The sequence below is a fragment of the Plodia interpunctella genome, chromosome 23, assembly GCF_027563975.2.
Source record: "Plodia interpunctella isolate USDA-ARS_2022_Savannah chromosome 23, ilPloInte3.2, whole genome shotgun sequence".
Lineage (NCBI taxonomy): Eukaryota > Metazoa > Arthropoda > Insecta > Lepidoptera > Pyralidae > Plodia > Plodia interpunctella.
In genome coordinates this window covers 527,644-554,703 of record NC_071316.1, presented here as the reverse complement: position 1 = coordinate 554,703, position 27,060 = coordinate 527,644, and the positions used below count along the sequence as shown (strand labels likewise).

The window sequence follows — 27,060 nt, the reverse complement described above, 5'->3', positions numbered from 1 at the left end:
AATGGATTCGAAGTGAGACGCAGCGAACCAATCACATTGCGGCGTGGTTGACGTTGCATCACAATGGCGCACTGTTATTGGTTAGCTGCGTCTCACTGCGAATCGACTCGATGGTGAGATTTAAATAGCAAAGTCGAACTACGCACACAGTTGTTGGACGGGCGAATCAGCCGCCAGCGGTGACAATACGGTCAGGGTTGTCACAAAGTATAAAAAGACATGTATATTTATATTTGTTAGTTTTATTGTCCTACAAAAGTTTTGCCCTTGATTCATCGACGCGTTATATACAGCGTTGGAAAGCCAATAAAAAGTGGTGTAAACCGTTTTAATTAGCTTTTCATCATTGATTGGAATTTTGCTAAATGTTTTTGCTATATTTTTGTTTTCTTTCATTTATTTTAGTAAAAAATGACTCATATTAACAGGAGCCCAATGATCCGACACATCGCAGGAGACTCCTCGACGCGTGTCGAGCGTTGAATGACGCACTTAATAACCTGGTGAGTTTTATATTTCTATGAAAACTTTTCTACAGTTTTTCGCATTTAATGCTAAATTGTAATTTTTACGATATATCAATATATTTATATAATCCTCACTTTGAAGCCTAATAAAATAAGCCTTTGAATTTTTAATATTCGGCTTCGATTTTATGACTTTCCTTACACTCTGAGAAAATGCAGATGTTTCCTATCAGCTGTCAAGAATATTCACCCCTTGGTCACCTTGTACGACGACATCCACGGGATTGGACTAGTCCTATCCTTGGGCGGAAACTACACGCCACGCTATTACACAATATGTCTATGTATATTTATGTAATTAGCTTGAACGCCGACTCTAGGATTCGCTTAACGACTGTGAAAGCAACCGGGAAGACGCTTAGATGAGAGAGAGAGAGAGAGAGAGAGAGAGAGCTGTATGAAATTCGCTTACTTTTAATATTTATAACATTTACACACAAACACTTTTAATATCTATAGGTTAAATAAATAAGTGTTTCGAACATGTAGTTCAAGATCCAAATGCGAATAAATAAATAAATATTACACTGAACTGACAAAGAAGTTAAAAAAAACCACTTTGATGAAGAGATACATTCGAGTGACTGTTCCCTTCATGGTTTACCAGAGTCGCGCTGCAGCGCCCCAGAGGAAAATGCAGCGGAAATGCAGTGAGCTGACCCGGAACCTGCAGTTGAACCAAACCTTATTACAAATGGCTCAGCCGACCTGCGCACTGCCCTACGCAGAATGCTTGGATGCCCTTACTACTCAACAAGAGGTCATACGTAAGTAATTCGATAATCCATTCGTTCAGGCGGTCTGTGACAACTTTTTGTGTCGTCTTCGTCGTGACTAATGACTAATTTTGTTTCTAACCACTTCTTGTTACGTCCGGTTTTTGTACAAAGGAAGCTAGGAGACCAGAATAGCATTGTGGAAGCTTCCATCGGGTGGTAACCTCACCTGGGCAATGTGGAGGTCTCTGAACATAACTGGGATAAGACAGGTGTGGGAAGATGCCTTGCACCGAGTCAAGTGGGGCTTCTCCAGCAATAACTCGTGTGGCTGCGGTGCTGTTCATGTTCAAGCTATGGCTCGTCTGCTGTCCTGCCCTAACTGCTGCTCCACAGGGCTGTATGGGCCCATACTGAATCACTGGCTCTAGTTTAACGTAAATAAGTTACTAAAGTAAGAGAGGAATTGGGCTGGGCACCTGGCTAGAAGGAATGATGGAAGGTGGAGAGAGAAGTGTAAAGCTGTAACTGAGTGGTACCCCAGAACTGAAAAACGGAGCGTAGGACATTCGGCAGCTAATGGGTCGATGATGTAAAGGAAATTGCTGGCAACAACTGGATGGGGATGGCCCAAGACAGAGATGATTGGCGGAGACGGAAGGAGGGCTATGTCCAGCTGTTGGTCACGGATGGCTGCAGATGATGATGATTAAGTTACTAAAGCCAGCAGTGAACCTGATAGCTTAATAAAAAACTTAGAACACTGGTACTAACATTTACTTGTCCGAAATTAATTATTTATTTTAATAGTTTTCTGTGAGGGTGGATTGCCACCTTCTCAGAGGCTATATAGATTTGTGGAAAAAGGAAGGAGACGCCTTTGCCCAGCAGTAGGACACATTAATAGGCATAAAATAAACTGCTGAAAATGATCATTAATTGTTCAGATAAGCTGAACAGTGACCAGCCGATGTCCAAGGAAGAGTTCTCTCGCACTCTGGGCTACATCAGCTCAGCTGTGTGTAACAGCTCTGAGTTGGCGGCGCATTGCGGGTATTTGGTGAGTGATTCCATTTATTATCTCTTTACAGTTTGTCCAGAAAGTTAATAAATTAAATGAGGGCGCTGTCTCCTGTCGGCCGGCAACACTGGGTGTTTATCAACCAATTTTGACTATTATGTTTGGTATTGTAATGGCAAAAAAAAATAGTTTGTTAAAAAAATCAGTTCTTTTCACTTCCTTGACAGATTGTAACTCTAGGCCAGCCCGTACTCTAGCAGCAACACAGAAAGCTAACAAAATACCACAGCTGGTTATGCTCGACTATATATATTTTAACAGATAGCACTATAGTTCCATTACTCTAAATGTAGTTATAATTTACCACGAGGATTTTTTAGTAAATTGCTGCAGCTGGGTCCATTATTTTTGTACACCGATCTAACTTATTTTTTTATAAACCGCCACTTCCAATTCAATTCAACCCATTCCTTTTGGTGAAAGAGAATATCAATATTGATTGATTTGACTTTTCAAAAACATAGTAGCCTATGTTTGACCTTGATACTCAAAACATATCCAAATTTCATTAAAATCGGGTAAGCGGTTTTACCGTGAAACGTGAAGACTTAGCAATTGTAATAATAGCATGGGTCTCCAACAGATGTCGCTGGGTGAACGAGATCAAGACGCTGCCAAGCTAGGAGTGGTGGACGTCAGGCACCTGAACAAGCTGACAGAATCAGCTCAGGCCACTTGCTACAGGGTGCTGCAGTTTGATGTTGAGCAGGTGCTGTACAGTGTCTCTTCGGAGCGTGTTCACGATGGCATCTTCGGCTGCGACGTCTTAAAGTCCGCTTGAAAAATAAATTTTAAAATGTTGATGATTACACTGCCATTGGTCGGCCGCCAACCTTCTTTACAAAATATTGTTTCTCCCGTACTTCAAGTTCTGTCATATTAGTTCCTTAATAATTGCTAAAAAAACGTTTACATAATGTTATCTTCACTCATAATTCACTAGTTAGACAAGAAATAGCCTTAAATCACTCTCTTTTATAATATGCGTAGTAAGAATGAATGGATTTGGAATTGTATCGCATGTACGAGTTTAGTAATTATTATTACGAGTTGAGTTTAGTAATATATTAGTTGTTGTTCCCCTCGCAATTCATATGACTTTAAATTAAATTTATTTCAATATATATTTTCTATTTGAGACAGGCTAAAGAAGAAGCAGTGCATCTTATCAGCCAATCACAAACTGTTAGAGATGCCCTGTTGGACGCGGAGAAGAAGTCCTTACATCTGAAACAGGAGCTCGAGTCTGCAGCTCACAGCTTGCAGAAACGCACCAATGAACTGGAAGAAACTCTCACACAGACCGATAAGGTATAAGTTTGTTTGTACACTAAATTGTGTTGAAATTGTGTTTTTTTTTCGGCTTTTGTTTAACTTGCAATGTATATAACTATGTTTATTCGAGAGGAATCTTGTAATTCAGTTTTGAAGCAGACATCTCATCACAGACTTTTACTTTTGTCACGCGTTAAATGATTCAAAGATTTTTGTGACTGCATTAAATGCTGGTTTCAAAAATAACATTTATCGAAGTTTCGCGAAGTGCGAGTCGTCGTATCAAACTAAAAGCAAAATCCATTCTCCCAGGCAAAGATATCAGCGGCTACCAGCAACCTTCTAGAGAGTATACAGACAGTGACGGTGCTTAGTGAACACCCATCTTTGGTCCCGGCGGGTGGAGACCTCACTGAGGACCAGAAACAGGCACAAGACCATGTCCTCACTGCAGCGAGGTAACAGCTCTGTTACAGCGTGATTACAACACAAGGCCTGTTTTAACGTTTGCTGATAAAGTATCAAAATTCTCAGGATGATATACATCATTCACTCTTAATGACGTCAAAATTTTAATTAAAACTATAGCCGACTTCCAAGACGACGACTTCAGCGCAGCCTTTTACCCAAACATGTCAATTGACAAACTTTTATGTATTTTAAAACTAAAATGGATGGATGCACATTAGTTATAATGTCATAATTTAAATAGCTTTTTCAAGAAATTATTAAAAATTTACAAAAAACTTAAGAATAAAAGGCTAAGAAAAATAAGCCTCTCATTATCATTTAACCTTCAGACGTCATGATTTCACCTTACTATATCTCCATTACTTACTTACTACGCTGGCTCAGTGACCCCAAAGTGGATCTTGGGCTCCGAAACGAGAGTTCGCTATAATCTTCTGTTCTGCACGGAGGTCTGCCAATTGACCGCTCCCAGCTCGTGCAGATCAGCCTTCACAGCGTCGCTCCAGCGATATCTGGGACGTCCGACTGGGCGCCTCCCCGACACTTCTCCCAGATAAGCTGATTGAATGCCACGATCCTCCCTCATTCTCTCTCGATGACCAAGCCAGCGTAGTCGTTGTGACTTTATCACACCTAATCATACTTTATTAATGTGACTTTATCATATCTACATTAAACAATAATAATAATTCTTCATTAAGCACTTTAGATCACTTCAAACACATCAGTTTGTTGAAATAGCTCTCAGTCCCTTGTATTGCAGTTGTTCATGGGCTAGGTCCTAAATAACCTGCCATTTGGTAATCTGCTTGTCCGTTTGCCATCCTGTACAAAATACTGCCCTAAGAACCCAATAATTAAAGTTCCGATGCAAAATTACATTTCTTTGCATCCTGCCCAGGGAGCTGACAAACAAGACCGCTTCCCTCATCCGTGACGTGAAGAATCACAGCGATCGGCGCGGCGACGACGATGAACAGATGACATGGGTCACATTCAACCTCAAGAGGAAAGATGTGGTGAAGGCCTTCGAGGATCTGCTGGCTAGCGTCAGGTAAACTATTGTTGTAGTTGTTTCTTGCCACGCGCCTGATATCTTCAACGTCCAACATCACAACATTAAAAACTATCTTGTTTTAATGTGTATCAGCTGTAAGTAAGTTTCTTGAATGTTTTGTTGCAGAGAAAATGGTCAGCGTGCAGGCATATTACAAGTTGAACAAAACGAAGTAAGTGATAATATCTGTGATATTAGAAATAAATCTTTTCGGTTCACAAAGTAGAAACTATACTTTTTATTATGTAACAGAATCAGTTATTTAAATCCTATTTGTTTCAGGACGAGCCGCCGAAGAGTTATGTTGAAACACAGTAAGTAGTGTAAGCAAATAAAACAAAAAAAGAACATAAAGAAAGATATTTATTCAAATGAAGCACGAGTACTCTAAACTGCGTGTAGTTCCTGACCTAGAATAGTGTCAATCCGTCTACTCCCGTTGAGTTGCATAAGTGAAATAAATTCTAATCTCGATTGCATACCGGGAACACGCGAGAAAGAGAGAGAGAGTTGTTCTTTTTTCAAACCTATTATTAATTTTAGAGTGGAGCTAGCTACCAAATGGTTGAAGCGACCGAACTGCAAGCCAGAAGTCAAGGCTTCAGGGGAAGAAGCTGTCAGAAAACTCATCGACGTCGCTGAAAAGGTAAGAATCTCTTTGTGACATACCTTTATATTATTTTAAAGTGAAAAAAGAAAATAAACTAAGTCTAGTTCTTAGTTATTATTGTTTTATGTAATAATTTCTAAGTTGTTCAGTTAAATATGTGAATACAATAAATAGCAGCGGGCCAAGTAAGCTTCCTTGCGGAATACCAAATTTATGATCAATATAACTAGACGTTCTCACTTTTATTTTAGATGTCTACTGATATGAGGGAGAGCGAGAAAGAAGATATGTGCGTTCTCATCACCGAAACTAAAGATCTTCTTGAAGAATGCTCTAAAAAATGTACGCCGGATAAAGCTAGGTGAAGGCCACATATGTTTTTAGAGATAATTTGTCATTTTATCGAGTCTACCAAAGTTTTACGAGACAGTGATTTTTAGTAAAATTTGTGGTTATCTTAGGTATGCATTTTTAAACCACACTAGTAAAAATTCTCATTACCTTAGTTTCTCATCATTATATGGAATGAAAAACTTTTTTTAACTCGATGTAACATGAGTTATATACTTAAATCTTCAGGAATCACACTATTTATCGGTGAAAATCGCATGAAAATCCGTGCAGTAGTTTTTGAGTTTATCCTAGATAGAGAGACAGATGCGTCAGAGGACATTGTTTTACAATACGTAACGATAAGTTGGGTAAAATTGTATCACGAAACTCCTATTCCTCAGCCAATTAGTTGACAAACTGAAGTCGCTGAGCAAGGTCATAGAGCGGGGAGTGATCACGATGGTGGTGGAGGATTTCATCGAGGGGGAGGAGCCGCTGCGAGACCTGGAGGTGATGGTCGACAGTGAGACCGGTAAATTATAATAATAATATAACTTCTTTATTGTGACAACGTCCACATGACACGTAAAAATTCTTAGTAAATTGAACAGAAACGCTCTCTCAAAAATGTATTTGATAAAATATATTTAAATTCTGCGAATGTTCATACTGAGTTAGGTTCATACTGAGTGAGAATTGTATTTTAATGTGATCTTTGTTCCAGACGCAACGAAGCGCAAGTTCATCCTGGAGCGGAAGATAGCGGAGCTGCTGGCCCAGCTGGGCCGCGTGACCCGCACCGCGCGGGCCGTGGGTCACTCTGGGCGCCACACCCAGCTACACCTGCACACCTGCACTGAACAGGTCCTCGGATACATACTCACATACTAATATTATAAATGTGAAGTCTGTCCGTCTGTTCCGCTGTCACGACTAAACAGCTGGACCGATTTTGATTAAATTGCATGTAGTTAAAGTTCAGATAATTCTCATTCACTTAAACTGAGTAATTTGAATTTAACTATTAACCCGTTATAATTCAGAGTTTGATAATCTAGAAAATCATTTTTTTATTACTTGCAGGCTAACTTATTAGCTCCTCTTCTGGTAAAGGCCGCTCAAGAAAGAATCGAATCGCCGGATAATACGGTAATATTAGTTCTAATCCAACTCTGTCCATAATTTTATAACGATATACAGGACAAGTTACCCAAGAAGTACTGGCTCTATTGCCGACGACGGTTTGAAATGGAAACGAAAAAGTAGGATAACGGATCCGACGCCCAACGTCTGGGAAGAAATGGGAAAACACGCTCAGATGAAAGAAAGTTATTAAACGTTATTATCACTTATTATTCAAATTTATTTTGTGTGTTTGTCTTATTAATGAAATTGAGTTTAGACAATGATTGCAGGCTGCCATAGAAAAATACAAGTCCCTGTTGGCTCAGTACGCCGAGTCTTTGTCCAAGATTCGGGAACTTTGCGACCAGTCAGTTGACCCCATGGAGTTCGTGCAGACTGCTGGTGAGTAGTTCCACCAGTAAATAAACAAATAAATAAATAAAATAAATATATTACGACAAATCACACAGTTTGAGCTAGCCCCAAAGTAAGTTCTAAATTTGTGTTATAGGATACTAACTCAACGATTCTATATTTTATAACATATACATATATAGATAAACATCCGAGACCCGAGCCAATCAGAAAAAGATCATTTTCCATCACGATCCGATCGAGGATCGAACCCGGGACCTCTCGGTTCAGAGGCAAGCAATTTACTATTGCGCCACCGAGGTCGATAGTAGTTTGTAGCTTTGATATTGGCATTTATCCGCGTTAAATGATGAACGCGTTTCGGTTTCCGGATGAAAGGTAACCTGTGTCCTTTTCCGTACTTCAAATTACATGTATGCAAAATTTCAAGAAGATTAATTGAAAGAGGTAATAAATTACCTCTTCACGCATTATCTGCTCGAACAAACTTACTTTCGTTTTTACTATATTAGTTAGCATAGGATTTGACGTGGAAAAGTGATGATAATTTCATATTGATATTTCAACATTAATAATTTCATTATTCTACAAAATTATATAAGACACTTGGATAACTGTATTTAAGAATAATTTTCATTTTGTCATGTTATAGGTGAAACGATGCAAAGAATGCGAGAAGTATCTAGCCAGGACAATGACCCGCAGAAATGTGTGTACACGTCGTCTGCAATTACCAAGTGAGTGTCTAAATATAATACAGATACGGATCAAGTCTGTATCCCTTGTGGGGTAGACAGAGCCGAGAGAGCGAAGGCCGAGCTGTATAGTGCGCTGTGGAGCTGAAAATAAATAATGATAGGTGTGTGAGTGAGTGAGTTTCTTTCGGCATTTCTTCTCAGCAGTGGTCGTTCCGAAATGCCAGTAGTTTGTAGCTTGTGAGAAATAACTATAAATATAAAAATTGACGAGAAAAAGTGCCTGTGAAGGTCTAATTTCTGAATAAATGATTTGAATTTGACAATAATCAACAGTAAAGTAAGTAAATCAGAATTTACTTTTATAATCGACACGGGAGGAGAAGCAGTTCACACTCTGTATTTCTTTCGCTCTTAGTGTGGAAGTATTTTTTTTTTATTTAGTATTAATTTCTATTTAAAAATAACATGATATATTCTAAGTTAATACTTGAAATATATAACGTAGTGTTGTAGTACAATTTTTTTTTTGTCAATTGTCCAGACTGGCCAACCGTGTCATCCATGTAAGCATGTCGTCCAGCGTCGCCCAGGAGGACCCCGCGCTGCGCAGCGCGCTGACGGCCGCGCAGCAGCGGCTGCGGGCCAGCGTCGCCTCTGACTGGAGGGACACCACAGCTGAGGTGGACTAGCCGTGTGGATTTTATATCGGGATTTGGTGTTATCCTGCACTAAAATCTATATTGCCCTTTTTTGAACCCTGTTCAGAAGGAAAGTTTCAAAATGTGAAATACTTAATGTGTAAATTCTTTTCAGTGATAATTTTCTACAAAAAGACAATTGTATTTCTCAAGAAGTACTTGCTGATTTTTTTGTCATTATAGGGTTCAGGGATTAATAAAATAAGTTTTATTACCACGTAATATGTAGGTACACACCATGCAACCGACGCACACTCGGATCCAGTCAATGGCCGAATGACGTGCCTGACGCATGCGCGCGTACACTACAGTCATGTTTATCTTAGATCCTGCGCACGACTGGGGAGGTGGAGGCTGTGATGGGAGGCGAGATGATATTCCAGAACCAACCAACACAATCTGATCAACCTATATTTGTATGTACAATCCAGTTTTTAGATAATATTATATATATATACTTATAGCTAAGCTATTTTTAATACATGTTTATGTTCTTGGATATCTTTATAGTTGGTGACCGTGATATTAATAGAATTGATAACAATTTATTATATCTGAACAATATCTATGGTCGTAATAAATGAAACTCTTGTGTAGTGGCAATTAAAATGTAAATATATATTGGAAACCAAAAATACAACTCAACTATCGGCGGCAATTTTCTTGACAGCGAAAAATATTTGAAATTAGAATAACGTTGTCAACTTATTTCTCTAATACAATTTTGGTGGCCAGTGCAGTTATTTTATTGTTATTTAAATCCTGGACAATATCCCTGTATGTATTTTGTAATAAATTAAATTTCCTATCTGAATGGTATGCTATGCTACAATATTAAAAAGAGAGGTAATAAATGATGATCACTTTCATGTCAGGCGGCGGCACGCGACCTGCACTCGGTGGTGCGCGAGTGGTCGGCGCGAGACAATGAGATCGTGGCAGTCGCCAAGAAGACAGCTGTTTTGATGGCAAAGTTGTCAGCTCACATGAACAATAGTAAGACTTTTTCTATTGATTTTATAGTTTTCATTGTCTCATATTTTTGGTTTGCTAAATGAATTTTCAGTGTTTGTTGATTCTGAATTATCATTGTGAATTTGTTTGGGTTAAAAAATTACACAAAATATAATTTTGTTTTTTTTTTTTAATTTATTATAAAAATATTTTTTGGTTATACACTTGTTAAATATACAATCCAACTAGAAAACTTCATACAATCACGTGACATTTGAAAATTGAAAGATAATGTGTTAAGGAAGTGTATCGCATCGCTTGAAATCTTTTTTTTTTTGTCACTTATCTTAGACGAAAAAGTGGTACTGAAATATTTAGGTGACATCGTGATGATTGATTGCAGACGCTCAGCACGAGCTGGTGCGCACGTCGCGCAGCCTCGCGCTGAGCGCGCGCGCGCTGGCGGCGCTGGCGCGGCGGCTGGCGGCGCGCTGCGGCGACCGCACGCTGCGCACGGTAACCCACTTGTGTACCATTGGTTTATACGTGCCAAGACATCGACACTTCCTGTCGAATCGGAATTGCTACTCAAACGGTGTTCGATCAGTATGTGGCCACGCTGATCGCTCTGTCGTTGGCCTAAGGGATCAGTTAGGACAGGCCAGCTGGTGAGTCAGTTAAGTACAACACCGCATGCAGTGACGCATGATGCTGACGGGAAGCCCTTCTTCTTCTTATTAGCGTGTCGACACAGCGAATCATAGTTGTGAAGACGATACAAGAGATCTACAAATATACTTACCCAGATGTAGAGAAATTATGAAGAAAATTGTATATCGTCTACCTCCGGGGTATTGGTCACCACACCAAGTAGCTATATGGATGTCCTGAGTTCGATTTACAGCGCGGGCAAATATTTATATTTGTGATCATTGATTTGTCTGTGGTTCTGGGCGTGTAGTGCCCTTTTCTGTGTATAATCTACCCGGGCGTGCTAAAAATGGTTAGTATACTATAGAAATCTGTGTGAATAATAAAATTAACACATTTTTTTTATATTTTCCATGACACAGAACCTTTTGCAAGTGTGCGATCAGATTCCTACCATAAGCGGCCAGTTGAATATGTTGGCCACAGTGAAAGGATCGTCCCTTAGTTCAGGTATGTTTGGTTTTTTATATAATTAATTACAGTTAAAAAGTACAGAAATCAACGTTGATCTATAAAATTTTAAAATGTCATCATCATTTTTCTATAAATGTATATTTACCTAAATCAAAACCTAATTTTATAAAGGTATGTTATATAGTCAGAGTGCATACTAAACTACCAAGCTGATCTGGCTTCGCGGCATCACAGCCCCGAACGCAACCGTTGAGAAAGAACAGAGAGAGAATGTGAAATCAAATTCAAATTCAAATCATTTATTCAGAAATTAGACCTTCACAGGCACTTTTTCTCGTCAATCTTTATATTTATAGTTTTTTCTCACAAGCTACAAACTACTATGTATTAATTCATTCATTATGAATAATGTACAGATTTAGCTTTTCTTTGGCAGAGAGTTCTATCTTTTCTTTTGTTTCGTACAGGGAACAAGGAGGACCAAGAAAGTCTCAACATGTTGGTGGATAACGCGCAAAACCTAATGTTAAGTGTAAGTTATCATTGTTTTTGTAAAGAGCATTACGTAAAGAGGAACCGTAGATTAAAATACTATCGTATTATTTTATTGGACCAAGCCATGTCCTGACTAAAGGATATTTAGAAAGGGCAACTGATAGACAACAATATCATTTCTAAAGAGTTAAGAAAAGCTTCAAAATTTTTAGTTGAACTCGTTTTGAAAACGTTTCTGACCCCGGTTTCGCGGTGTCGTAGCTCCGAACGCAACCAGAAACATGCGGAGATCTTTCTTTTCTGTCGAGTGTTTATTGATAACACGCGTGTCAGATTATATTCAAATTGCCTAAAGGCATCAAAAACATGACTTTAATTAGATGTGACAAGTAGAGATGAGAGAGGGATAGTAATACTGTGTGTGTGTAGATCCAGCAAGTGGTGCGCGTGAGCGCGGGCGCGAGCGTGAAGATCGCGGCGCAGCGCGGCGGGCTGCGCATGCGCTGGGTGCGCAACACTTATTATTAACCCGTTTATCATCATTGTTATCAACACAAGTGTCATTCCGTTCGTTTGTAAGGAAAATGTGTCATATTTGAAAGTTTAACTTTCTGAGAAATGTATTTTTATGCTTTATAAATTTTTGTGTTTTAATTGAAATTGGTCTTCTTAGCGCGAATGACAGTTTATTCCATTCAAAAACGAACTCGTTAACAATCAACTAAACAAAAAAATTACTCCATTCAAAAATTAATAATTGGTTTAATTATATATCCAATGTGACGAGGAATTTTAATACAAACATTTTAAAAAATCTAAATCTAATCTAATAGTTATACAGAAATTACCAGAAGTTTAATAAGGAGAAACATTAAAATACCATTGTAAATAACATGTTTTTTTAATTCGAATACAGTGATTATCGACACAACGCCTGATCTTGCGGCGTTAAATATATATACATTAAAATCAGCATTGTATTACAAAAATATGACATTTTATTGAGAATTAATTTAAGACGCGAGAGCGAGACGCACCTATTCTGGAATATTTGCATCTCGTTTCCGCTTACAAATTATTTGTATATAAAACTAAAGTATATTTGGCTTGTTCACATTCGATCACAGATGTGGGGTCCTCACTTTCGTCGGCGAGCCTGCAAATAATACATTACATTATTACGAAACTAGTGTTATTGGGTTAGGGTCAGCATTTCGACGCGAAAATATCATGTACTAGCTTTTTCCCGCGGCTTCTCCCGCGTGCTTTTTTCCTCCACTCACTTTTGACCCTCTTGGAGTGAAATGGAAGATACGCACCGGTTCCTTCCTGTCCGTGACGCCGCAGACGCTGCGCGCGCTGAAGGGGTCGCGGTATGCGCACACGCACTCCTGCACCAGCGCCGCGCTCAGCATCTGCTGGCTGATGGAGGTCGCCGCTAGCTGCAGGTACTGCTTCTGCTGCGCTGGGTTGAGCGCCAGGTAGTTGGATGATGACAGCACCAGCCCGTCAGCCTGGAACAATAATACTTGATTATAGATCTGAAAATAAGTACTGGGCATTTTTGCCTATAGCTTAATATTGAGCCGTTACCCAATATGATGCGCGCACGCAACTACCTAGTAGCTAAGTTTTTCTTCATGTGTATGTTCGTGTGTGTGTATGTGTCTCTATTCTTTAGATCGTAAATTAGAACTTAGGCCCATCAGAATTTCTAATATAATAAATAAATAAAAATATATATAAAAAAATGAAAGCATTTTGATCGAGCCGTTTATATCTGTTTGGTGTTATTAGTAACTGGTAGTGAATATAGCGTTAAGTTCATAATTTGTAATTTTGTGTTAGAAGCTTTACGACTGAAAGATCATACTATCTATTGGTGAAAACCGTACAACAATCCGTATCTTGTATAATGTACCTTTACAATGGTGAAATATGGTTCGATGGTTTCGGAGATTACCCGCTTTAAACATACAAACTCACAATCGCTTACCTCCAATAAGTAGGTATAGTATAGAAAGTATAAGGATACGCACCTCTTCGAAGAAGTCGATACAACTGTCGGAGCGGTGCGAGACCTTCACTCCCTTCGTGAACTTCTTCTCTCCGAGGAACAGGACGCCGTCCTTGTTGAACCCTGGGGGATGACGACATTTCAGTCACGTTTATTTTGTGTAAGCTTTGACTTGTGATGGAGTTTTTAACTCAATTGCAAAATACTTATATATCATTGACGTCAAAAATGTACTTAAAACCAAACCTACTGCCGACTTACAAAATGCAGCTGAAGAAAAAGAAGATTTATATAACTACTTTAATAGTCTCCACCAGTATTTGGGCCACGACCAACGTATTCTTTGTGCACTCCTCAATGGGCGGTCCAGAAGGTGATCAAGCAACTTCATGGCTGATGGTGATCACCACCAGTAGCTGTGGTTCTCGACTAGGGTCTGTCGGGCGATCTTATACCTGATTTTAAGCCAGATGAACTTCATTAACTAGATCTAACGGCTTAACATTATATTCACCATCAGCTAAAGACAAAGACAAGTGGTATTTATTTGCAAAACCATGACAAACTGTGAAATAGTTTCGGCACTCACCGACGATCTGGTCGGCGGGCCTGCCGTCGACGGCGAGGTGGTCGGTGACGGTGAGGTAGCTGGCCGACACGCCGCCGCCGCGCGCCGCCGCGCCCGACACTCCCGACAGCAGGCTGCCCTGCGCGCGGACAAACAAACAGACAGGTTCACTATAAGGACAGGGGTAGGTAGCTCTCCGTCTTCTACTTTAAGGGCGTACCAACTTTGGTCATTTTTAACTTCGTTCGGGTAATACCATAGTATATTATACACCTCAACCTTGTTCAGAAATCACACATCTTCATTTCTATCCATCGTATCTATTGGTGAATACCATATAATAATTTGGTCTGGTAGTTTTTGACTTTATTACGTTCATACAAACAGAAGCGACAGGAGGACTTCAAGTGTGGATGTAAAGAAGTTTATCACAATCGTGATCAAAACAAAAAGTCAACTTGGGGCAAAAATATTTTTTTTTGTATGTATGTTTGTAACGCGACAGCTTTCGAACCGTTGGTCTTATCTTGATAAGTTCGTGGGGCATCAAAATTGGTTGAGTCGTTTTTGAAATATTCACAATTTTGTATATTGTGTTCGCGAGGTCTAAGTTCGGGGCGAACAACTTGTTATTGAATAAATAAATGAAAGAAAAATAAAATAAGTGTAGTAATTTACATAGAACACCCCACCAATATCATCTGATGTATGAAATGGAGAAGGCAATGGCAAACAGTCCATTAACATTACCAAGAAAGTTGTTGTGTTTGGTCCACGCATTGACCATGACCTCAACCATGAGGAATATCTGAAAGGAGGAGGATTGTCTACTCACAAGTTCGAAGCGGCAGTGCTCCCCGCTGAGCGAGATGATGTGTTTGGCGGCGGCGGGCCGCAGCGGGGTCTCCAGGGCTCCGTCCTGGCCGAGGCGGACGTTGGAGGCTCCTGAGGGGCAAGGGTTCATGCTCAGTAACACATAGATACTATCGACGTCATCATCCGTCTAACCTGGTCCTACTTTATGTGGGGTGCAGCATGTCATTGTTGTTCACTTCTCCCTGTCTGATAACCGATCTGTTACTTTCCTGTTAGCCATATCCCGCCTAACGCACACCATCCGGTGTTCTTCGGCCTTATCCTATTTTTCCCAAATTCTTTTATGAAACACAAATTATTCCTATAATTACTCCAGAATTGGGGAAATAAAAGAAAGGTTGCTTTTTGCTACAGATATATAAGTAGCACTGATGTAATTATCATTCGATAATGTTGTGTGGCTCCACACTAGAATAGTGTATGTTTATCTTCATATGGATGTGGTACGAGGGGTCTAAAAGGTTCGAGACATTAGGGTTCTTCATTTCAAAAGAAGCTTGTGCTAGAAGTGGAGAGGGAGAGGGAGAAGCTGCGATGATATTGATCCTTACCGAGCAACACCTTGACCGAGTTGATGATCTCCAGCACCTCTCCCTGCAGGTTGTCCAGCTTGTGGCAGCCGGTGACCACTCCGCGGAGCTCCTCGTAGCGGCCGTCGTCCTCGAACGAGACCTTGGGGTTCTTCAGTTTCACTGCAAGCGGAAATTATGTCAAACAGGTCACACCTACTTGCGGCTTCATCATTATTTATCTAATTACGATATTTATTGGACAAGATCATCCTCAATATCCGAATATAATAAGTCGTTTCTAGTGCTTTTTCCGTCTCTTGTATCTTTATGTTTATTTCCATACTAATATTATTAAGAGAAACGATTTGTATTTTTGTTTTGTAATGAATAAACTCAAAAACTACTGGATTGATTTTGATGAAATTTGACACAGAGACAGACGAAACTTTCAATAGTAACATAAACTACTTTTTATTATCGTTGTACCCGAGCGCAGCCGGGACGGTCCTCTAGTATGCAATAAAGTTTATTAAGATAAACTCACAGTCAGTGTCGTACACGATGGGGTAGGGGAACCGCTTGGTGGCTCCGACGAGGTGCACCTTGATGTCGGTGATCTTGCGGGACTTCAGGGTGTCCACCAGTTGCGACACCAGCGGGATCAGCAGCTCTTTGTACGGCTTCTCTGACAGCTGAGAGAGAGAAGGAGATGTGAGGACTTTGTATACATAGAAAGGAGTTCTTCAAAGACGGCGTCAAAAGATTTTATTCAGGCCAGCATCGGTGACACCCCTGGTGTTGCAGACATCCATAGGCTGTGGTGACCACTTCCCATAAGTCAAGAAGCCAAAAGCACTTTGGCAGTCTCGATGAGGACCAATATGTCCGCCTGCTTGCTGGGCACGGTCACTTCACACACATTTCCTATATTCCTGGGCTTGCTGAAGTCTAGATGAAGAACAGCTAAGCATCGATTTGTTTGGTCAGTAACTATTACGTAACACTTCGCACCAGAAGTAAAAGAATCACTTTGGTAGTCTCAAATTGGGCTTGTCACAGTCGCAACATTTCACACAAACTAGGTTAAGAACAATATGCAGTAGAAGCAAAACAAACTCACTTTGGTAGTCTCAATGAGGACCAATATGTCTGCCTGCTTGTTGGGCACGGTGACTTGGTAGACGTCGCCCACCTCCCGGGGCTTCCCGGCGTCGTGGCACCGCACGCAGACGGGAGGAAGCACCGCCGGCAGCAGCCCACTGAGCGCCAGCGCTGCGTAGCCGGCGCCCAGCTGGCACGCCTCCTTCAGCGGGTTCTTGGACTCGGCCACTGCGTGGATGCACGCTTGTCTGCAGAGTTCAATATTTTGGTCAAATGACGTTTGGATTTAACTCATCATCATATCGAGTGTGTTATTAACACTGGTGTCAGATTTTTATTCAAGTCTTCTAAAGGCATCTAATATGATTTAAGGATCTATTACTACAGTACCGGCACCTACATACCGATATGTATTCAGACTTTTGGATATCCTCATCAAAATATTAACATATCATTGGTTCGATGAGATGACACAAACAAGTATAGAAAAATGCATACAAGGCGTAAGTGCAAAGATCGAGGGTAAACAAAGGAAGTAATCCATAGAATACCACAACAAAGTCATCTAGAAATGCGAATTGTAAAACTATGGATATGAACCTGAAGGGCGCGACATCGAGGAACAAAGCGAGCGGCCTCAGCGGCGAGGCGGAGCCGAACACGCGGTCGCAGGCCGCGGGCAGCGCCTGCTGCAGCTGGTGGCGGCGGTGCGCGGGCGCGGCCGCCGGCGCGCAGCTGCTGGACAGGCGGTACGCGTTGCCGAACTCCGCCTCAGAGTTGCTGATCTGGACGAGGAATAACGGAAACATGTTTTAAGTGAAACTTAACCATGTGAAATAGGTAGTAATATCAGTCTTAACCCCCGACGACAGAAGAAAGGGATCTGTCTGTCAGTGGCATCGTACGAACAGCTGAACAGATTTTGATCTAATTTTATTCATTTGATAGGAAATTTTATCGAGATTGTTCTTAGCTATATTTGGATAATGTCAATACTTTTCTAGTAGATAACAGAAACCTATGGAGGAGGTTTCTAGTAGTCTAGTAAATAAAATCTAAATTTTTGATTTAGTTTTTATTTACTTGATAATATCGTTCTTTATGCAATAAAGTTAACATGGATAATCCCAAGTTGTTTTGTATATGAAAGTATAGAAGAATAATTTGTATGTTCGGACTCACTTTTCCGTTGGGCAGCCTGAAGTCGTCGTAGGGTTCGTTGTTGCCGTCCCCGAGTAGACCGCGCAGTTTGCCGAGATAGAAGCCGGACACTTCGATGTAGCATACCTGAATACAAGCGTTAGATAAATATACAAATAATAGCACCAAAGTATTGAAGTAAAACCCAAGTGTTTTAGAATTTTAGCGATAATAAGAAACAAATTTAATACATTTCTATTATTACAAATTTTATTCATTGGATTGATTTTAATAATAAAAACTAGCTATCTCAAAATCGATCCTTGAGGCACGCTACCTTTTACCACAGAAATTATGTTGATTTGTAAGAAATAAACTTTATGTGATTCGTAGATACTTTGTTTTAAAATGTTTTTATTTATTAATGAACAGAAGTGGTTCCAAAACTGTCCCTTGAGGAACACCGAACTAAATAAAGCTATCAAAAGAGTTTTGTAATGAAGTGTGAATTACCTCAAGTTTGCTAGAGCAGTACACCATGATACCGTACAGGGACCCGAGTCCGATGTATCCGTCCGGTTTCCGGAACGCGAACGCGTCCTTCTCCAACACCGGGAAGCCGTGCACTTGTCCATTCACTGCCACCTGCGTATCAAAGTGTTTTAAAATTAAATTTATAATGTAAATCGTGGATCGCACAGTTTAAAGAGCGCAGGGTTGGCCACGATGGTATTCTCCGCAAGTGATGAAGTATTGAGAGATCTGGATGACAAAAAGTCGACTGGCTAGAAGTGGTGCAGTCAAATTCTAGTATCGGATGCTAAGATCTTCAGCCAGCGAAGTAAGTATTGATGTTGTCGCATCGTTTGGGCTGATACTGAAGAGAGGTCGAATATTTAACTAAAATATAGAAGAAGAGGGGGTTTAAGAGAGGTATAGACTGTACGAGGGAGGAAGGAGATTTGGATTTGAAGGAGGCCCCAGATTGCTAAAAGAGCTCGATGAGTCTGCCGTCACTCGCCTGTCCGTTATCCTTGAGCTCGATGGTGACGCCGCCCTTGTCCTGGAGCGCGAGCGCCCGCGGCAGCCCGGCCTGCAGCTGCAGCACCAGCGTGAAGTTCCTGTCCGCGCCGTCGTGCGCCAGGACGTAGCGGCATTGTCCGGGGAACGTCAGGTGGCGGCCGTCGAACGTGAATATGTGTTGGCCGTTCACCACCACCGCGCGGACTGCAACACATGTATGGATATTACTCAAATTATTCAAGATAGAGAATGGCAAAAATGAACCGATCGTCCATGTATGCGCAGCGACGACCTGAGTATGATACTTAGATATTTTTGATCTTAAGGTTAAATCAAAACATTGAATTGTTATCTTTATATCTCTCAAGTGGACCATGATTGACTCCAGGTGAAGAAACTCCTCGACGACAATAAAAACTTGTAACAAAAATAATATTTTTGTAAAAAATCTACTACTCACGTTTCCTCGGCACCTCATCCAACGGGTCGAAGCTCCTCAGCCTGTACGCTTGGAGGAGGTCGAGGGGGTTGACGAAGTCGGCCGACGCCAGTTGGTTCAGCAGACTGAAGGACACCGCGCCGCGAAGTCCCGGATACGATGTCTGGCCCGGACCGGAGATGAACGGAAGCTGTGGGAATATGATTTGGTTAGGATGACTACAAAGCCCTTCTGATGATAGGGACCAACACTGTTATAAGTTTCGGCATTTCTTCTCAGCAGCGATCGTTTCGAAATGATAGTAGTTTATGCGTTGATAAATTCTATTAATAATGAAAATGCGAAAGTTTGTGAGAGTAAGAGTGTGAGAACATCTACATATTGTGAAGATGTATGTGTGTATGTGACCCGTGTATGTGACACACATCCTCAAAATATGTTACAATGTTAGTCCATAAAGCTTTATCAAGCCTATAAGAAACAAGTTTATCACTTTTACAAAAGATATCGCATAACAGTGATTGACATCAGGTTTCAAACTTTCCGAAAACGATTTGCTCTCCGATGGATCATGACCCACCTCTGAGTGTGGGTTGAAGCGGTTGTGGTACAGTCGGTAAGACGCCCGTTAGCGATCGAAATGTCCCTGTCAATCTGAAGCTGCGGCAGTGACGTCACACCTACTACAACCCCTGAAATGACGCAGACATGACACTCACAGAGTCGAGCGCGATGAAGCTGGGTACTCCAAGCTGGCTGAGCTGCTGGCGGAGGACCTGCAGCAATGACGTCACAGCTACCACCAGCTTCTCGTACACTATGCGGAGTTCCGCCGCGTCGTCGACCTTCTCGTTGCGGAGTTTCTGGAAAGATCAGACATTCATTGATTATTATGTCATGTTAGTTTAATTTCATGTTATATTGTTCTACAACAGTATTCCCAAAGTTGACGACAGGCTTGTCGTAAAGTCACAGCCCAATCGTCAAAATTTGACGCTGAACCTTTTGGCTTCGGGGCGTCAGCTATTACCTTATTGACGTAAGAGAATAGAGCATCAGCGAAGTTCCTGGCCTCCTCCGAGGGCAGCAGCGCGCGCGCCATGTTGTGGAGCTCCAGCAGGATGTTCAGGACCTGGTCGGGCACCGCCAGCTCTTGGTACTGGAACGGAAATCATAATATAGTGTCACGAATGCACTGAAATTATTTAGGAATCATGACGAAACCATCCAACTATAAATTCATGAATTCCCACAGAGTCATCACAACAAACATTTTCATAAGATATTACTTATGCACATTTTGTGTGTGTTGCAAAGTATAATGTTGGTAAGATATCAAAAAACAAATCATGTTTTTGTAGAAGAATCGGACTGGAAAAGATTAAAAACTGAATTAAATTTTGAAGGCATCAAAAGCTACGTTCACAATGGATCTTCTTAAGGTACCGTATAGTAACCACTTCATAGCCATAAAAAAAAAGAAAAGAACATTGAACTTTGACAAAATGAATGACTTACTTTCTCTTGCAGCATAGCGACTATTGGGCTGTTCTTGATGGACTCCAACAGTTCCTTGAACAGTTCTCCAGCCTTCAGGCGGATCTCCTTCAGCTGAGCCACGAGCAAGCGGGTCAGGTCTGCAACAACATGACATTGTTCTTAGTAAAATGTTAATAACATTATCTTTCATCCCAAGGATAGTTGAGGGCAAACCGGTTTAAAATTGAATGGTTATTTTTCACGTTGATCCTGGGCCGCGTTCTGACCCGCGTCACAGCCCCAAAAGGAAACCATGTGAATATGAGAAACGAAATACACTAGAAATATTACTGGGGACAAATCTATGATTTGTCAAGGATCAAGACTAGGACCAAACAAATCCAGTTATCGTACCTTTGAAGATCTCAGCAATGGTATTGGTCAGTTCCTCCAGCTCCGCCTTGTGCTTCTCGAAGAAGTCTGCGACGAGTGCGGCCGCGTGCGCTGCGAGGTCCAGCGTCCCCTCGAGGTACTCCTTCAGCAGCGCGCCCACCGTCTCGTACAGCTTCAGCAGCTCGGGCTCGATCTGGAATCATTTATACATACATACATTGTTGTTACAAATCACACAGATTGAGCTAGCCCCAAAGTAAGTTCGAGCCATTAAGAAAAAGATCATTTTCCATCATGACCCGACCGGGGTTCGAACCTGTGCTGTGCTTGCATCTGAACTGAGAGGTCCCGACCTCTCAGTTCAGATGCAAGCACTTTGTCACTGCGCCACCGAGGCCGTCATTTACTCAGTTTCATGTCATGTTAAATTGATTTTTCGAATAAAGGCTACGGGGCATTTTGTTGCGCCGCATCTGCTTTCTTTAATCGCTTTAGTCGCTTTGGAAGTCGACAGTACATTCAGTAAATTTCAAAAAAATATCGCCAATAAGTCAGTATCCTATGTTGAATAAATAATTTTAATTTACATTTTTTTATTTTTTTTCTCTAAAATCTGTATTCATCTTAGTATGAATAATACATAGACGCAAAAATGTTTCATAATAAAACTAAATCGCTTAAGACTTCCAGATCAGATGAAAGAAGCGACGCAACAATCTCCACCGATGCATTTTTTTAAATAATGAATCAAGTACTATAAAATTATAACATACCTGTTTCTCATACAAATCGCAGATTTGTTTGCAGGCTTCGCTGATGGTCTTGGTTACTTGGTCTACGACCGGTTTCGTCGTCTTCACCACTTCCTCGATTATGTTCACAAACTTCTCCGCGACCACGGCGCTGATGGAGAAAGCAATTGTTGGTGAGTCATGACATTAATTAGAATTCAAAGATTTTATACGTAGCCTAAGGTAGAGCTGATATAAGTAGAGCTTCATGCAGTATTAACGAATTTGTGAACGAATAATATGACCTAGAATCAAACCCCCTATAAATCATTCCTATATTTTTAATACCAGCAATTTTATTAAAGGGAAAACCATAAACACCATTAAAAGTTGTTACTCGAATAAAAAGTTGTGAATCTTAAAGATATTTCGCGCTGAAAGTCTACATCGATATGATAATATAATGATAGTGAAGGTGGAGACATTGCTGTAAGTGTCTACTTACAAGATATGCAGGATTTCAGCCAACTCCTTGTCCTGGTCCAGTTCATGATATATCTTGGAGAAGTCCTCCTGGTAGGCCTTCTCGAGCTCCTTGAGTTTGGGCTCAACCTTCTTCAGCGCGTCCTTGAAGTCGTTGTTGGCCTTCTGGCCCAGCTGCTTCACGCGGTTCTCCAGGGTCAGCAGGTCATTCTTGAGAGCAGTCTGAAAAGAAAATTTCACGTAAAGATCTTCCTAAATATATTTCGTGTGGTTTACATAGAATGTCTTATTATATTTGACAAGAACAGCACACATATAAACGTGAAAACATATCAGTGGAAATTCTTTATTGCAAAGTATTCCTAATCATCATCTTCATACGAAATTTAAAGGTAACATGATGTTGACTCGTAAGTTCCTTTAAAATTAACACTTAATTCTCACTAATTAACTAATCATTAGATTTGCCTCAAAAATGGTCTTCCTTTAAGGAATATTGATCTTATCTGTCCATAGCTAATTACTAAACAAATATTTACACAATTACAACACGAGCAATTATTTCTAAACTTACAGAGAAGTACTGGAAGTTATCCTTGGAGAATCCATAGTCGGTCTTGACCAGGTTGTCCTGGAGGAAGAGTGCTCCATGTGCAATGTTCTTCTTCTCTCCTCCGAGGACGATGTCAGCGCTGACGTCAACTCTCTTCTCGGGATCAAGATGGCTGACGATCATGAGCTTGCGGTCGGCTTCTTCTGCGGATGGAGATAGAAGTCAAAAGTCAGAAATGTGCCCGGTTGTGGAGTAAAGAGGAATGGGTGTGAATAGCAACATGATTGGTAAGGAAGATAGTTCTAAAAAGATAGTATTATTTATAAGGGTGACGTCAGTTAAACTTTGGAAATTACATGAACACGACACAATATTGTAAAGTAATTGAAACTATCGCGTAGCAGCGCGTATTTAGGTGCTCGCATAAAAAGAAATGTATCTAAATATTAGTTAGCGATTGCCATAAAAACTTATAGCCCGTTATCCTGAACTCTTGTCTCAGTTTGCAAAATATCTCCAAGATCATTGCAAAGGTCTGTTAAGACTCATCTACAAACAAATTTTATGCGAGCACAAGAGCAAAGACGAGAAGCAAGCAAATGAGAAGGTGGGAATAATCACCACTATAACCTGTAGTGAACTCGTAATACGTGAAGTCCCGGATGAGCGCGCGCACGCTGACGGGCTTGCCCGCCAGCAGACTGAAGCTGAGCTCCGCGCGCTGCGGCTGCTCCGCCAGCGACGCCGAGCCCGACAGCTCCAGCAGCTTCGTCAGCGGCGTGTCCAGCTGCAGCATGGGTGCGACATTATTTGTCTTTCATTTTATTATTTCCTTCAAAAGCTAATAGGTGGGCCATAAGCCTTTCCGCCAGTAAACATAATCGTACCGGGCAAAAGGGGTCATTTTTCTATAAAAATTACGTGTTCAATTAAACTATTTTGGTCCTTCGAGTCGGACGATGTAAATTTTTACTTATTATCTAAATTTCTAGTGTACTTACTATGTACATAATTAGTTACTATATTAACTCTCTCTCTCTCATCTTAGTGTTATTCAGATTTCTTCCGTCGTCATTGAGCGTCGGAGCCCAGGGTCCCACTACACTTACCTCGAATTTGAAGTCGGTCGGGCTAAGTTCTAGCAAGATATTTGATTCACGATCCTGCGAAATAAGAACAAAATTGATGCAAATTTGGTATAAAACTCTTTGCGACCTAAAATAAAGATTTACGTTTGTTAAAAGTATGTATTTAACATATTTCTAGTGTTTTTGTAAAAAATGATAAAATTATTGACAACAATATCGACCTACATGTACAAATGACAATAGAATAAACTTACGGCTCCGAGGCTGGGCAGCTTCAGGGCGGAGGAAGCTTCAATCTTGAACGTCTTCTCTTTGGGCGTTTGCAGCTTGCCTTTCACCACGATCTGTGCTTCCTGTTGGGATACAAAAGGGAAACTTATTATTGTTGTTATTAGTTGGTATGCTCTTTAAAGTAAGTGTTACAATACGAGACACTTACAACAATGCCATTTAGTTTTTTACATTTTGGTCTTTCTTTCTTACAAAATTGTAAGATCAATCGTTCTATTTTATTGTTTGTAGTATTCAGGCAATACAATGTATTAAATTAGTAGTAGAAAAATGTATTTTTTTCAAATTGGCGATCTCTAATTCATGCGTGAGTTTGCATGACTAAATAAAATGTCCAACCTAGAAGAAAAATAAATAAGTTTAAAATACTTTTCGACACCAAAAAATGGCCACGACGTCCCTAAGCCATGAAGAATATGACTTCATGAAGACGAAAACAATCCTTACTTTGCCGAGTTTAGGATGGCTGAATCCAACCAGAGCTACAGCAGAGTGCCCCGCTTGGTCCCCGGTGACGTCGATGAAGAGCCGGGCGCCGGTCTTGTGCTGCGGCTTCCTCTTGTCGGCGTGCACGGAGAGCTCGGCGCGCAGCGGCAGCGCGCGCTGCGCGGGGAACGACAGCAGCGCCTCCGCCGCCAGCGTGCGCGTCGGCAGCGCCAGCGTCACGCCCGCTGGGAACTCTGCGGGGGGACCACGGGAAATGCAATGCACATTGTTTTAGATATAAACTAGCTTTTGCCCGCGGCTTCGCCCGCTTGAATATCATAGTAAAATCTCGACGATTCCTTAAGAAAAATATTGAAGAGTATGTTTACCAATTTTCAGCTTTTTATCTAGAATATTGTATTAAGTCCCATACAATCTTTTGAAGGTTAATTTTCCGAAAAATTCGAAACACGTTATTTATTAAAATTTCAAATCAATAACTTCAACGGTATAGAACTTTTATATAAAATTTTTTCACCCCCATCGGGGTGGAATTGCCAAAAATCCTCTCTTAGTGCTCACCTACGCTCCCCAAGGAACCTACACACCAAATTTCACCTTCCTACGCCCAGTAATTTCGGCTGTACGTTGTCTGTCAATCAGTCAGTCAGTTTTATATATATATATATAGATTTACAAAAAATATTATATAACTTAAATACATTAGATCGTTATAAGCGGTTTCTCCTAGACAACTATATGATATAAAAAAAACTTGAAGGAAGTGAACAATCGTAGTTGTGGGTCACATACGCTCTATAAATGGCCTGCAGAAGATGTAGAAGTAGCAGAACGCCTTTTTATTTCGTAGAATGTAGTGATTAAGTTTTACGTACTTTAAAAAAAAAAGAGAATCCATACGGATATAATTCGTTATTTAGGTTATATTTGGTTGAATCGTCAATAAAGTTGCCAAAATGACACCATATAAGGTTGGAACTACAATCCATACTAATGCTATAAATGCTAGAGTCTATCACACTTTGACGGCTAAGTCGCTAGTTGGATAACGCTTTCATGGCTACTCAGCCGATCTGATTTTGATAAAATTTGAAATAAGTATACCTGATGTCCCAAGGTAAGAAATAGGGTGCCGTGTAAGCAATAGTTTTAAAATTAAAAAATCAAAAACAAGACGAAGACTTACTGCCGTAATCAGGCTGGCTGTAAACATGGAGATGGTACTTCTTCTCTTTGTTGTTGACGTGCAGGTCCAGCGTGTACTGCGGCAGCTTCTTGTCCGCGACCTCGTTCGTGATCTCCAGCCCGAATTCCGGAGTCACTCCCAGCTTGCGCAGGTCTACGTTCACGTTGACCAGGTGTTGGAAGGTGCCTTGTTCTGTGAATGGAAGGAGGCGTTACAAGCTGAAGATGCGATGATAATGAGATTCATACAATCATTCAGAAAGTAGATGATCTTTTCAGTTCATTTCAATTGTGACTGATTATTCAACCGGAATCCATTTAAAGATAAAGATTCAGAACAGGTAGGTAGGTAGCTATTAATTTTCTAGTTACATGATATGCACATAAAGTTTGGAGATTATTTTGACGTGAGTGCACTAGTTTTTATTCAAGCAGTATAGATATAAGATCATAAACTCGAAATTGGTGATCCAGGACTATACCATGAAGATATTTCCCACCATCTTTCTCAAGTGAGCGTTGGCTGAAAAAGCAACGAACGACCTCTATGGCTCAAGAAACAACTTGCCCAGATGCTTCTGCAGCCATAGACGTCGGAGATCAAGATCCGCTTAACTACAAATTTTCTCCACTTCGCTTGGTTTTCGGCATCCTTGATTGTCAAACGTTCCCTGATGATATTCATTCGACACTTACTGGGCACGTTAAGTTTGGAGTTGATGTCAACGTGAGCGCATTGTTTCTTCTCCTCGCAGTAGAGGTAGGAGTTCTTGAACTCGAGGTTTGTCACCTTGGACTCGGCCACGTAGCTGCGGTCGCCGATAGCCAGGTTCAGGAATGTCTAAGGATAATGAGAACAAGTCTTATTGTAATGGTCGAGAATAGCACGTGGAATAAATTTAATCAAACGGTTCAAAACCAGATGACTTGGAAATCAGTCGGCACTGATATTAATAGTTTTTAAAAATTAACACATTTTAATATTTTTAACTTTCATGAATGTGAAAGTCTAGCTCAGATCAGATCAGATCACATTAAAAATTTTGTGCCAATTAGTGTTCACTTTTGAATCATCGATTAAGTTTTACAAGTTCCGTTGAATAATTATGGAATGAGATCTAAGGTAGGTAGAATTATTTAAGGTCCGAAAGTAGTATTAATTAATTATACACGAGGTTAAAGACAAAGAAGTAA

The 27,060-nt window shown here is 40.6% G+C and overlaps 2 protein-coding genes across 5 annotated transcripts in view; one reads left to right on the top strand and one right to left on the bottom strand.

Moving 5' to 3' along the window:
* The window catches only part of LOC128680163 (talin-2-like), a 67,443-nt gene extending 55,263 nt beyond the window's left edge, over positions 1–12,180 (top strand). For all 3 annotated transcript variants that reach the window (XM_053763028.2, XM_053763026.2, XM_053763027.2), the window contains 23 exons: positions 429–503; positions 1,135–1,294; positions 2,191–2,303; positions 2,908–3,033; positions 3,468–3,635; positions 3,912–4,057; positions 4,972–5,124; positions 5,254–5,299; positions 5,410–5,441; positions 5,671–5,773; positions 5,989–6,098; positions 6,472–6,602; positions 6,795–6,934; positions 7,154–7,219; positions 7,486–7,597; positions 8,223–8,307; positions 8,810–8,948; positions 9,293–9,382; positions 9,842–9,962; positions 10,324–10,436; positions 10,994–11,081; positions 11,513–11,577; positions 11,970–12,180. In XM_053763028.2, the coding sequence (XP_053619003.1) occupies positions 429–503; positions 1,135–1,294; positions 2,191–2,303; positions 2,908–3,033; positions 3,468–3,635; positions 3,912–4,057; positions 4,972–5,124; positions 5,254–5,299; positions 5,410–5,441; positions 5,671–5,773; positions 5,989–6,098; positions 6,472–6,602; positions 6,795–6,934; positions 7,154–7,219; positions 7,486–7,597; positions 8,223–8,307; positions 8,810–8,948; positions 9,293–9,382; positions 9,842–9,962; positions 10,324–10,436; positions 10,994–11,081; positions 11,513–11,577; positions 11,970–12,068 (2,481 nt within the window). In that variant the 3' untranslated portion in view covers positions 12,069–12,180. The remainder of the gene's footprint in view (positions 1–428; positions 504–1,134; positions 1,295–2,190; positions 2,304–2,907; positions 3,034–3,467; positions 3,636–3,911; positions 4,058–4,971; positions 5,125–5,253; positions 5,300–5,409; positions 5,442–5,670; positions 5,774–5,988; positions 6,099–6,471; positions 6,603–6,794; positions 6,935–7,153; positions 7,220–7,485; positions 7,598–8,222; positions 8,308–8,809; positions 8,949–9,292; positions 9,383–9,841; positions 9,963–10,323; positions 10,437–10,993; positions 11,082–11,512; positions 11,578–11,969) is intronic.
* A 242-nt stretch (positions 12,181–12,422) lies between these two features.
* apolpp (apolipophorin) overlaps positions 12,423–27,060 on the bottom strand; it is a 42,612-nt gene continuing 27,974 nt past the window's right edge. The window contains exons 36-61 of one of the 2 annotated variants that reach the window (XM_053763029.2): positions 26,563–26,707; positions 25,868–26,059; positions 24,682–24,914; positions 24,198–24,296; positions 23,965–24,018; positions 23,477–23,642; positions 22,877–23,058; positions 22,325–22,524; positions 21,862–21,991; positions 21,110–21,281; positions 20,735–20,853; positions 20,247–20,375; positions 19,936–20,079; positions 19,238–19,406; positions 18,776–18,981; positions 18,268–18,399; positions 17,797–17,901; positions 17,215–17,399; positions 16,634–16,862; positions 16,058–16,205; positions 15,553–15,693; positions 14,961–15,070; positions 14,147–14,264; positions 13,580–13,680; positions 12,860–13,054; positions 12,423–12,696 (exon numbers count right to left, since the gene is read on the bottom strand). In XM_053763029.2, the coding sequence (XP_053619004.1) occupies positions 12,679–12,696; positions 12,860–13,054; positions 13,580–13,680; positions 14,147–14,264; positions 14,961–15,070; positions 15,553–15,693; positions 16,058–16,205; positions 16,634–16,862; positions 17,215–17,399; positions 17,797–17,901; positions 18,268–18,399; positions 18,776–18,981; positions 19,238–19,406; positions 19,936–20,079; positions 20,247–20,375; positions 20,735–20,853; positions 21,110–21,281; positions 21,862–21,991; positions 22,325–22,524; positions 22,877–23,058; positions 23,477–23,642; positions 23,965–24,018; positions 24,198–24,296; positions 24,682–24,914; positions 25,868–26,059; positions 26,563–26,707 (3,822 nt within the window). In that variant the 3' untranslated portion in view covers positions 12,423–12,678. The remainder of the gene's footprint in view (positions 12,697–12,859; positions 13,055–13,579; positions 13,681–14,146; positions 14,265–14,960; positions 15,071–15,552; positions 15,694–16,057; positions 16,206–16,633; positions 16,863–17,214; positions 17,400–17,796; positions 17,902–18,267; positions 18,400–18,775; positions 18,982–19,237; positions 19,407–19,935; positions 20,080–20,246; positions 20,376–20,734; positions 20,854–21,109; positions 21,282–21,861; positions 21,992–22,324; positions 22,525–22,876; positions 23,059–23,476; positions 23,643–23,964; positions 24,019–24,197; positions 24,297–24,681; positions 24,915–25,867; positions 26,060–26,562; positions 26,708–27,060) is intronic. The other variant, XM_053763031.2, reaches the window with a different exon arrangement.